At 42.6% G+C, this 12503-nt stretch overlaps 1 protein-coding gene across 1 annotated transcript in view; it reads right to left on the bottom strand.

Moving 5' to 3' along the window:
• POLR3A (RNA polymerase III subunit A) overlaps positions 1-12237 on the bottom strand; it is a 49197-nt gene extending 36960 nt beyond the window's left edge. The window contains exons 1-10 of the mRNA XM_083364166.1: positions 12101-12237; positions 8763-8895; positions 7887-8024; positions 5593-5764; positions 5131-5285; positions 3496-3735; positions 2939-3101; positions 2230-2366; positions 1095-1198; positions 134-275 (exon numbers count right to left, since the gene is read on the bottom strand). Of these exons, the coding sequence (XP_083220292.1) occupies positions 134-275; positions 1095-1198; positions 2230-2366; positions 2939-3101; positions 3496-3735; positions 5131-5285; positions 5593-5764; positions 7887-8024; positions 8763-8895; positions 12101-12144 (1428 nt within the window). The 5' untranslated portion in view covers positions 12145-12237. The remainder of the gene's footprint in view (positions 1-133; positions 276-1094; positions 1199-2229; positions 2367-2938; positions 3102-3495; positions 3736-5130; positions 5286-5592; positions 5765-7886; positions 8025-8762; positions 8896-12100) is intronic.
• Positions 12238-12503: the final 266 nt, after the last annotated feature.

Raw genomic sequence — 12503 nt, 5'->3', positions numbered from 1 at the left:
TGACACGGACAATCTCTTCTGCCCCGGTCTTCTCTTACTCTTACTAAAAACCCACTGGGTCTCATTCCTAAAGACCACGAAACGACGAGAAAGCTGCTAGGGGGGAAAAAAAAGGTAAAATATAAGCCCTTACAATGTGAGCCATGATGCTGAGTTTGTGCAAAGAAGGCTGCCGGTTAAACAAGACGATGTCTCCGTCTATCAGGTGCCTCTCCACAATGTCACCGTACTTCAGCTCCTGCGCCATCCTCTCCCGGTTCCCGTACTTCAAAAACCTACACGGGGGCAGGAAGAGAGAAAGAAAGCGCAGAATTTGATTCAAACTTGCACGTAAATATTTCCAACTATTGTCTGCTTGGCTGTTAGAAGCTGCTTGATGTTACATAGATTAAGCTGGTGTGTGTGTGTGTGTGTGTGTCTTCAAACTTGGCCCTTTTATGACTTGTGGACTTCAACTCCCAGAATTCCTCAGCCAGTCCACAAGTCATAAAAGGGCCAAGTTTGAAGACCGCCTGGCTTAACCTCTCGAGAAATATAGCCCCGTCTGTGTAAAAACTTGTCCAAGTAGTAGAAAAACGGATCATTTATCATCAATTAATGAAATGATTACCTCTTCTAAACCGCCCCCCCCCTCCAAAAAAAACCCCTGACCCCTTGGAAACGCCTTCTTTTATTAATAAAAACGATTGCCTTAAAACTTGTTCTTCATCTAACGATCGACAGTTGCGCGTTCAACTGTTCAGGAAGAGAAAGAGTAACGCCCTCGGTTGTCCAAAGGGCTGATCGGCAAGGTGATCGCGTTTAACTGTGCGGTGAATTGAATTCAGTTAAAACTGGACAGGCTTCTATCAGCTGACTTGGAATCCAGGCACATCCCTTGCCTTCCTGGGAAATAACGTTTACGGGGGTCGATTTTGCCCACATTTGACACAGAAGGGCCCTTTGCAAAAGAAATGAAGCAAACAGACGGGAAGAAGACGACAACCCAGATTGTGTTGAATTAACAGAATTATGCATGACTTAAGCGAGGACTGAAAGTGCCGGAACAGGGGACGGGGAGGTAGAAAAATGCCACTTATGATCAAAGGCCGTACCGTTTCATTTGCGTATGCCTCTGCTGGATGAAGTTGGCACCGGGATGAATTTCTGGACCATTTCGAACAAGTTTCCTCATGAAGCCGATGTTGGCTTTGTTTATCTGCAGCGGGAAGAGCAAATAAAAATAAAATAAATGGAAATACAACTTCAAAGGTCCAGTGTGTAATGGGGGGAAAAAAACTCACCACTTTATGATTTATTATTTATTTATTATTACATTTATATACCGCCCTTTCCCGGAGGACTCAGGGCGGTTTACAGGGTAATTAAAAACCAAAAATACAAAAGTTAAAAACCAAGTTTAAAAAAGATTAAATTTATCCCTGTATAAATAAAACCCCAATTAAAATAAATTAATCCTCAGCCTGATGATGACCTAAAGAACAGGATATATGGAGCATGTGCTGAGAGTTGGCAAAATAAGATAAATGTGAAAACATTATGCAAAATTTAATAAATACGTCAAGGTTAATATATGGCATTAGCATCATGACCACCGCCACACCCGGGACAGGGACTATCATGATCCTCCCACCATTACAAATAATACAATTCTGACTTATTTCACTCTTGCTGGGTTGCAGTTAACAGAATAACAGGCTAACAAAATTAACCGAGCTGAGAAGTACTTTAGAGGTCTTCTAGTCCAAATCCCTGCTCTACACCATTTCAGACAAGTGGCTGTCCAGTCTCTTCTTAAAAGCCTCCAGTGATGGAGCACCCACAGCTTCTGGAGAAAAGCCGTTCCACTGGTTGATTGTCCTCACATGTCAGGAAATTTCTCCTTAGTTCAAGGTTGCTTCTCTCCTTGATGAGTTTCCATCCATTGCTTCTTGTCCTGCTTTCAGGTGCTTTGGAGAATAGCTTGACTCCCTCTTCTTTGGGGCAGCCCCTGAGATACTGGAAGAGGTCTCCCCTGGTCCTTCTTTTCATTAGACTTGACCAGGGGTCTTTAAACCTGGCCCTTTTATGACTTGTGGACTACAAGTCCCAGAATTCCTCAGCCAGCGGGGATCCTATCCCCATTAACGCAGCCTTGGAGCCGTTTCAGTTCCATTCAAGCAAAGGCACCTTGGAGAGGGCTTCTACACCAAAGCACAGAGAGTAAGGGAGGAGGTCATTCTGGCTTACCTTCTCAGGAAAGGTGAGAATCTTTGCCACGTGAACAGGCACGGCCACCTCATCAATTCTCAGGTTAGGATCAGGAGAGATCACCGTTCTGCCTGAGAAATCGACTCGCTTCCCAGACAGGTTTCCCCTAAACCGGCCTTGAAAATAAAATTTAAAAAAAAGGAAAGAGGGAAAATGAGATAATGTAAGTCTAGGAGTGGACCGTAAGAAAGGCCGAGTGCCAAAGAATTGAAGCCTTTGAACTATGGTGCTGGAGAAGACTCCTGCGAGTCCCTTGGACTGCAAGGCGATCAAACCGGTCAGTCCTAGAGGAGATCAACCCTGACTGCTCTTTAGAAGGCCAGATCCTGAAGCTAAAACTCAAATACTTTGGCTACCTAATGAGAAGGAAGGACTCACTGGAGAAGAGCCTCATGCTGGGAGAGGTTGAGGGCAAGAGAAGAAGGGGACGACAGAGAATGAGGTGGCTGGATGGAGTCACTGAAGCAGGAGGCTTCAGAAGATGGTAGAGGACAGGAAGGCCTGGAGGAATGCTGTCCATGGGGTCGCGATGGGTCGGACACGACTTCGCAACTAACAAGAAGTCTAGGACCACCTGTACTTATGTATCAGGGTGGCCAGAGATGACAATGAGACTTGGGATTTATTTTCTAATGGCCGCCAAATGCCTTACGGTGGGCCCACAAAGATGGAGGCAGCTAAGACCGACCTTGCTTCCCCTTCAGTCGTTGAACAAAACCTCTGGTCCATTTCTTGGGCGCCATGTTGAGGGGGATGCCGGAAAGTTCGCTGTTAATATACAGGGCACATTGTAGCTGCAGGAAATCCCAGTCCTCCATTATCATCTGAGTTTTGGCTCCCGATATTCTATGCTGAACGGACAGGAAGCAGCCGAACAAGCCAAAAGAAACCAAATCAACAGAGACAAGATTAAGCATGTAATCAAAGTCCTGCTCTACAGTTAGCACATTATGTACAGCAAGTGGAAGGACTGGATACTTAAAACAGCCTTAAATAAAAGGTTTCCTACTCCACTTTTTACAAATCATATTTTAAAGCGAGAGGGGAAGGGTAAGATGGGTATTGTAATATATGACCAATTTTCTTTGTCATTTTTTTTTAAAAAAACGGAAACAACATGGATTTATTTCCCTTTTTTTCAAATTGAAAGGGGGGGGGGGAGAAAAGGTAAATAAGAAACAAATAATCAAAGGGAAAAAAACTTTTCTTCCGCTGTAAACCGCACAAAGCAAAACAAGAAGCCACCTTTTTGATCACATCGTTCAGGAAAATGATTTCCGTCAGCTTCATCGTTAGATCGTCCTCGTTGGTGCCGGACTTCAAGTCGCTGATCACAGAAGGCCGAATGCACAGCGGGGGAACCAAAAGGCGGGTCAGGATCAAATCGGAAGGCTTCCCCGATTCGGGGTTCATCAGGAGCAGAGGGATGTCTTCTGCAGGGATCCTCTTCAAGATGTTCAACACCATCAGGGGGTTGAGGTTCTCCTGGAAGATTCAAAAACAAGAGGGTCACATTTTTGCCCAATCATCCTATATCTGGGTCTATGACAACTCGCCACGGCCAACTCATTACTGTGGCCAACTTAATACAGACAACTCACCGTAGCCAACTCAATACAGCCAACGTGCGTGGTCAACTCAAAACAGCCAGCTTGCCGTGTTCAACTCAGTACAGCCAACTCACCGTGGCCAACTCAATACAACCAACTTGTGTGGTCAACTCAATACAGCCAACTTGCCGTGCTCAACTCACCATAACCAACTCAAGAGGAAGGCAGGATTCACTTTACAACCGTGTTACTAACTTAACAACTGCAGTGATTCACTTAACAACTTGTGGCAGGAGAGGTTGATACTTCACTACACCTTGCTTAAGCAGCGGAAACTTTGGGCTCAATTCTGGTCGTCAGTAAAGGACTACTTGCAGTCTGCTAATCTTACAAAAACACCCAACAACATTTAAGATCATTTACTCTCCTGTGATGTTTCAATCCAGGCAGTCCTCAAATTACAGCAGTTCATTTAACGACCGTTTGAAGTTACGACGAAACTGACCAAAAAAAGTGACCGGCGACTGTTTTTCACCCTTACGACCGCTGCAGCATCCTCCCCCGTGGTCACATGATCAGAATTCAGACCTTTGGCAACTGGTTCACATTTACGACGGTCGCAGTGTCCCGGGATCATGTGATTCCCTTTTGCGACCATCTGACAAGCAAAGTCAACGGGCGAAGCCATGTTCACTTCACGACCGGGTTATTAACTTATCAACTGCCCATGATTTATTTAACAACGGTGGCAAGAAAGGTCGTAAGATGGGGCAAAACTCACTTAACACGTCTCACTTAACAACAGAGATTTTGGGCTCAACTGTGATCATAACCCGAGAACTACTTGTACTTTCCTAATCCTACAAAAAAAAATGACGTCGAAGATAATTTACTTCTCTTGTGACATCCATGGGAATCTCACATACCAACAGAAACCTGGATTCATTAATTATTATGAAGATGTTTGATTTATTGATTAACCCAGGTAATTTATTTAATGGTTTTGATTTATTAAAGGGGATATTGTATTATTAAGTAGATGATTTAATATGGTGGGAAACAGGTAACTTTTAGGAAATACAACAAGATTACATTCAAATAGATAAAAACGTGTATTTTGGATATTACATTTTGTTATGAAGTGAGACAAGGTAAATCTTGGTTACCCAAAGCACAGGAACTATTGGTTAACCCAGACACCGCGTTGCTTTGTAAATGCGCAAATGTAAAATTGGAAAATTAATATTTTTAAAAAAGAAAAGAAACCTGGATTGCTGCGGAGAAGAGGAAACTGGGCTAACAAATGGTTTGACATGTTTTGGGGCCTCACCTGGGCTTTTCCCAGTAAAGGTTCGATCTCTTTGTTATGCTCTATTGCAGTGTCGAAAGACTGAATGAAATGAGACACAACGGGGTCCACAATCTTTTTGGTGGTCTTGTACTTCTCGTGGATTATCTTCAGCAAGCCACACTTCTTCACAGTACCTGCAAGGGAACAAGGTTGCAAGCCCAGGTTGACACGAATCCGCTCTTTTAATTGACGTGTGCTGCTCGGCGCACAAAAAAAAACGGAAAGTTTTTTCTGCCGTAAGGACACCACCCCCCAAATGCAGAAAGATGGTGCAAATGTTACGGTTTTCCGGTAAGTGAAGAAGAAGCGCGTTTAGTTCCAGCCCATTTAGAGAGGGCTGCAAAGGACTGTGAAGTGGTATATAAGACTAAGTGCTACTGCCATCTGCTGTACTCAGCGTGTAAACTCCAACCGACAGAAGGGGTTGAGAATCAAACCTACCGTTGAAAGCACCACAGTGTGGGCACGTGTTCTTCTTCCTGCATTTTTCAGAGATCTTTTTCTTCAAGCCCCTTTTCTGGAGATAGGTCAAACCGGGTCTCTTCAGATAATCCAAAAATTGTTTCTGTTCTTCAGTGGTCAGCAAGATATGGCAACAAGTTTTGCAAATCATCTAAAAAAAAAAGAGAAGGAGAAAAGCTTTAAGGCCAGCTTTCCTACAGCAAAAGAAACAACAAACCTCTTTGGCTTTAATAAATGCGTATACATACACAAACACCTACATGCACATATATGACTTTGTGCAAGGCAAAAAGGTTGGATGAATTTGTACGTCAGGAATTGCCCTTCGTATATCAAGAAACGCCAAAAGCTCTGAACAAAACCTATTTCTAAATACTTACAAACGTTTGGCGAAGGCTCCAGGCCTCCTGAAGACTTCATTAATCTTAATGAAGGTTAACAATTTGCAAAATAGTTTTATTTAATGTAACATTTCACCGATACGATGCAGAAACAGTAGGCTGGATACAACATATAACACAGGAAATCTGCGCATATGCAACTTGTACGTGAAGTTAAGTTCCTCTAAATTTAACTGGATTTTTTTTTCTCAAGCAAGTGAATGTAGATCAGCAATCTGGAAGAATTCAACACAGTTAACAACTTCCCCTGCAACGAATATGCAGATTAATCCCAGACTGAAGATGAATAGACAAGACACAGAAATAAATATCAGGGCTTAAGAGAGCACAGACTTTGTTCCAGATAATTAACTGTTCATAATGGTACAAGTCAAGTCACACTTGAGTTAAGCTGGATTCCAGGTCACTTCACAGACACAGCTACACAATTTTGTTCACAAGTGAGAAGGTGTTTGCTATTCTTTCTTCCAGGATATGTTTTTGCCTTCCCAGTCAAGCCCACCAACCTGATGTTTGATTTTTGTGCCTGCTCATTTCCAACCGACTTTGGACACCTCACAGCTCAAACAACATAAAGGCAACAAAATGCAATGAATTCCGATAGTGTTCCATCCAACGGCTAAACAGTTCTGCCCCTGCTTAGCGTCTAGGGCCAAACAAGTCAACTAAACATTTTTGCCTGTCGAAGCAAAGAAGCTCATTCAAGAGAGGATACTTGCAAATGCATTTCTTCTATACTATATCAAACTTCTGTTGGCACCGGATCTCCGCTCCTTCCGGCGCGGGTTAAAGACCCACTTATTCGAACAAGCTGGCCTGGCCTGATGGGGAGTTAATTTTAGGGTTTTAAATATTTGTATATTTTATTGTTTTATTTTGGGCATTAATTTAATTCTATTTTAACTTTTGTATTTTTGTATTTTTATTATATGCCCTGTTCACCGCCCTGAGTCCTTCGGGAGAAGGGCGGTATAAAAATTTAATAAACTATAAACTATAAACTATAACTGTTGATACTGTTTTAATGCCTGAAAAGCAAAATTACACTGTTGCCTATCACACAAGATGATAAGTAGGTAGGTAGGTAGGTAGGTAGGAAGACAGACAATAGAGATGGAGATGGATGGATGGCTAGACAAACAGACAGATATCACATTACTGCATCACGTTTCATGTCTCTTCTAATTAAACAGTACATTATGGATGGGTTCAGATTACATTTAGAATAGAATAGAGCAGAAAATAGAATAATAAGAATGGAATGGAATGGAATAGAATAATAATGATAATGGAATAGAATAGAACAGAATAGAATAGAAGCTGGAAGGGACCTTGGAGGTCTTCTAGTCCAGCCCCTTGCTCAAGCAGGAGGACCTATACCATCTCAGACAAGTGACCATCTAGCCTCTTCTTAAAACTCTCCAGTGATGGAGCGCCCACGATTTCTGGTGGCAAAGCTGTTCCACTGGTTGATTGTCCTCACTGTCAGGAAGTTTCTCCTTAACTCCAGGTTGCTTCTCTCCTTGATCAGTTTCCATCCATTGTTTCTCTTCCTTCCCTCTGGTGAACAACCCTCTGCCTTGTGTCAGCCCCTAGTCCAGCCCCTTGGCACATACGAGAGTGTAAATGCATCCTCAACACACCTCATTAAAGTTACCAAATCACTTTTCAGAAGTGTAGGAAAGTTCTGGAAAGTCCCTCCTGCTAAAACTGTGCAACTGCAGAAAGAGATGCAGCCGCTTTAATGAGCCCAGATGCTTGCATTCCTGCGCATTACGACGCACCTTTTCTAAACTGAATGCAAAGTACTCTGCAGCTTGACAGCAGTTCGAGTGAAAGATGCTTCCGCTACAGCTTTTGACTTGACCTTACCTGGAGAATCCCTATCACAGCTTTGAAGTATCCCACGTGAAAACAAGGTAACTCCAGGTCGATGTAGCCGTAATGCCCCAAACATTCTGCCAGATTTTTTCCACAGGTCTTACAAGGATGGTCTTTTTCACTTGTACCCTTGCATAAGAGAATAAAAAAAGAATGGATGGAGATGTACATTTGTCAAGGCACTATTAGATGAATCAAGACTTTTCCCTTAAAATTAAACACAGAATTTCAGGAACAGAAATAAGGCACACGAGCACTCTACAGCCTTACAATCTTTCCAGGAGCTGAAGTGGAGATATCTAGAGAAAAAAAAAGGTCTGGAATACCTCAAAGTCACTTACGGCACAAAGAATTTTATTTCCAACAAATGCTTAGAACTATTCTCTTGAAAAGCTGGGTCTGGAGGAAAAAAAGGAACATTTCATTTCGCTCCAGAATAGCCCATCTCCAGATTCACAACTCTTGCACAGATCCAAACCGAAGGATGTCTTAAGGACAGCAATAATCCCAGAAAGCAATACCATCGTTATAAAAATATACGACGATGTGAGCTTGCACGGGAACAAATGATAAAAGAAACAAAACTTAACATTATATAATTCGCTAAATGAAGCATCAAACACCGATCGGCTCAGCATGGTCAGGAAATACAAGAGGAACATGGGAGACAAATTGTAGCCTCTCTGTTTTAAACCTCCACACACACGCACACACCCGTGGGCTTTATTGATTTCTCGGTTCCAATCACCTGAACACTTCCTAGATTTTATTTTACCATTACCTGACTTATTCTGAAACTCTTCAGATATTTACTCCCTCAGTCGCTTCTGACATGCCCAAATCAGACTGAGCACCTAGAAGTCTTACCAGACGATGGTCCAAGACGCCATATTGAAGAGGAGAGTGGTTATCTTGGCTGTACAGGTTTTTACTGACCACCTGGATGTGAGCCTGTTGCCGCATTTCTTCAGGAGACTTCATCCCAAAGCAGATGTGGCTTCTAGAACAAAAAAACAACACAGAATATCATGAGGTAGAGATACAGAATAACAGAATGACAAGAGTTGGAAGGGACCTTGGAGGTCTTCTAGTCCAACCCCCTGCTCAGGCAGGAAACCCTATACCATTTCAGACAAACAGTTGTCCAGCCTCTTCTTAAAAACTTCCAGTGTTGGAGCATTCACAGCTTCTGGAGGCAAGCTGTTCCACTGGTTAATTGTTCTAACTGTCAGGAAGTTCCTCCTTAGTTCCAGGTTGCTTCTCTCCTTGATTAGTTTCCATCCATTGCTTCTTGTCCTGCCTTCTGGTGCTTTGGAGAACAGCTTGACTCCCTCTTCTTTGGGGCATCCCCTGAGATATCGGAAGGCTGCTATCACGTCACCCCTCGTCCTTCTCTTCATTAAACTGGACATCCCCAATTCCATCAACCGTTCCTTATATGTTTTAGCCTCCAGTCCCCTGATCATCTTTGTTGCTCTTCTCTGCACCCTTTCTAGAGTATCAATATTTTTTTTAATATCATGGCGACCAAAACTGGTCCTTGGTGATTATTTTCAAATCTCAGTCAGGGTGGAATAAGGTGCTTCCTCCCCAGGACAAAAAAATAAAAAACAAAACAGGGTGCAAACTTTCAAAGTTATATCTGGAAGCCTTCTAAGCATAATTTTACATGCCATAATTTTGATGCCCTTAAGGCATAATAAAACAACTAAGCGCAACTAAAGTAAGATATTTTAATTCTTCCATATACTAATCTGCAATATCAACCCCTAACCCTTTTCCGCTAAACATATCCTGGAAGTTTTTTGGGGGGCGGCTGTTTTTCAATAAATAACACTAAAAAAAGCACAAAAATGGAATTACATAGAGATAATTGATAGATGATACATAGATAGTATATAGATAGATATAAGATAGAGATATAGCGATAGAGATATAGAGATAGATATAGATATATATAGATAGATAATTGATAGACTACATAGAAAGATATAGAGATAGATAGATAGATATGGATAGATATAGATAGATAGATAGATAGATAGAGAGAGAGAGAGGGAAAGATATAGAGGGATATATAGGTAAAGGTCAAGGTTCCCCCGCACATGCGTGCTAGTCATTTCCGACTCTAGGGGCCGGTGCTCATCTCCGTTTCAAAGCCGAAGAGCCAGCGCTTGTCCGAGGACGTCTCCGTGGTCATGTGGCCGGCATGACGAGACGCCAAAGGCGCACGGAACGCTGTTACCTTCCCACCGTAGTGGTCCCTATTTTTCTACTTGCATTTTTACGTGCTTTCGAACTGCTAGGTTGGCAGAAGCTGGGACGAGTAACAGGCGCTCACTCTGCTACGTGGCACTCGGGATTCGACCCGCCAAACTGCTGACCTTCTGATCGACAAGCTCAGCGTCCTAACCCACTGAGCCACCGTGTCCCTCCTGCGTCAAAGAACCTGCTATTTAACACCAGTGGTAACTGGAACAATAAGAAACAGCTGGTTCAGAATGCGGGGAAGGCTTGCTGAAGGTTTAGAATGCCCAAGCAGTCAACTAAACCAATGGTACCTATCCTGCTATTGTAAAAAGTACAGAATAATCTGAGAGATATAGAGACATAGATAATTAATAGACTACATAAAAAGATAGATGATAGATATAGATAGGGATATAGATAGATATATAGATAGATCAAACCGGTCAGTCCTAGAGGAGATCAACCCTGACTGCTCTTTAGAAGGCCAGATCCTGAAGCTAAAACTCAAATACTTTGGCCACCTAATGAGAAGGAAGGACTCACTGGAGAAGAGCCTAATGCTGGGAAAGATTGAGGGCAATAGAAGAAGGGGACGACAGAGAATGAGGTGGCTGGATGGAGTCATTGAAGCAGTAGGCGTGAGCTTAGATGGACTCCAGAAGATGGTGGAGGACAGGAAGGCCTGGAGGAACATTGTCCATGGGGTCGCGATGGGTCGGACACGACTTCGCAACTAACAACAACAACAAATTCATCTAGCCATTATCTATAGTCATCTGTCCATCTATATCATCAATATCTATATCAATCTATCCATACATTATCTATATTCCTATCCATCTCTTTATCTATTAATCTATCTTTATTAATATATCCAGGGCTTTTTTTGTCACAGATAATTGATAGACTACATAGATGATAAGAGATAATTGATAGACAATACATAGAAAGAAGATAGATTGATAGATAGGGATAGATATAGATAGATATAGAGATATAGATAATTGATAGACTACATAGAAAGATAGATATAGATATAGATAGATATAGATAGATATTGCAGAGTGAGCGCCTGTTACTCGTCCCAGCTTCTGCCAACCTAGCAGTTCGAAAGCACGTAAAAATGCAAGTAGAAAAATAGGGACCACTCCGGTGGGAAGGTAACAGCGTTCCGTGCGCCTTTGGCATCTAGTCATGCCGGCCACATGACCACGGAGTCGTCCTCGGACAAGCGCTGGCTCTTCGGCTTTGAAACAGAGATGAGCACTGGCCCCTAGAGTCGGAAACGACTAGCACGCATGTGTGGGGGAACCTTTACCTTTACCTTATAGATAGATATAGAGAGAGATAGATATAATTGATAGGCTACAGATAGATGATAGAGATAATTGATAGACGATACATAGAAAGTAGATAGATAGGGATATAGATAGATATAGAGATATAGATAATTGATAGACTACATAAAAAGATATAGATATAGATAAGATAGATAGATAGATAGGGATAGAGATAGATAGAGATATAGAGACATAGATAATTAATAGACTACATAAAAAGATAGATAGATATAGATAGGGATATAGATAGATATAGATATAGAGATAGATAATTGATAGACTACATAGATAGATGATAGAGATAATTGATAGACGATACATAGAAAATAGATAGATAGGGATAGATATAGATAGATATAGAGATATAGATAATTGATAGACTACATATAGACAGGGATATAAATAGATATAGATAACTGATAAAACTACATAGATAGATGATAGAGATACAGATAATTGATAGACGAAACATAGAAAGTAGACAGATAGATAGATGATAGATAGATAGATAGATAGATAGATAGATAGATAGATAGATAGATAGATAGATATGGATAAAAAACCCACGCATGGGCACAACCCCCCACCCTCTCAGGGCGGCCCCGGGCGCCTCACATTTTCTTGGCCACGTCCGTCTCGCGGAACTGCTCCTTGCCCATGGCTCCGGCTCCGGCTCCGGCCAGCCCGGCGGCGACAAAAGTGGCGGGGAGAAATCCCGGCCCGCAGCCCTTCACGCCGCAGTGACGTCGCCGCTGGAGCGACGCCGGGCGCTGCCCGATGACGTCACGGACGAACCCGGAAGTTGAGGAAGGCGCCTTCTGAATGAGGGTCAGAGGGGGCGGGAGTGGGCGGGGCGAAGTGTAAACCCAGGGCAGGGGTAGGCAACCTCGGCTCTCTTAGGACTCATGGACTTCAACTCCCAGAATTCCTGAGTCAGCATAGGATAGCTGACTCAGGAATTCTGGGAGTTGAAGTCCATGAGTCCTAAAAGAGCCGAGGTTGCCCACCCCTGACCCAG

Source organism: Vipera ursinii, assembly GCF_947247035.1.
Source record: "Vipera ursinii genome assembly, chromosome: 5".
Taxonomy (NCBI): Eukaryota; Metazoa; Chordata; class Lepidosauria; order Squamata; family Viperidae; genus Vipera; species Vipera ursinii.
Note: the sequence above shows the minus strand (reverse complement) of the source record. Positions and strands in the feature narration are given on the sequence as shown.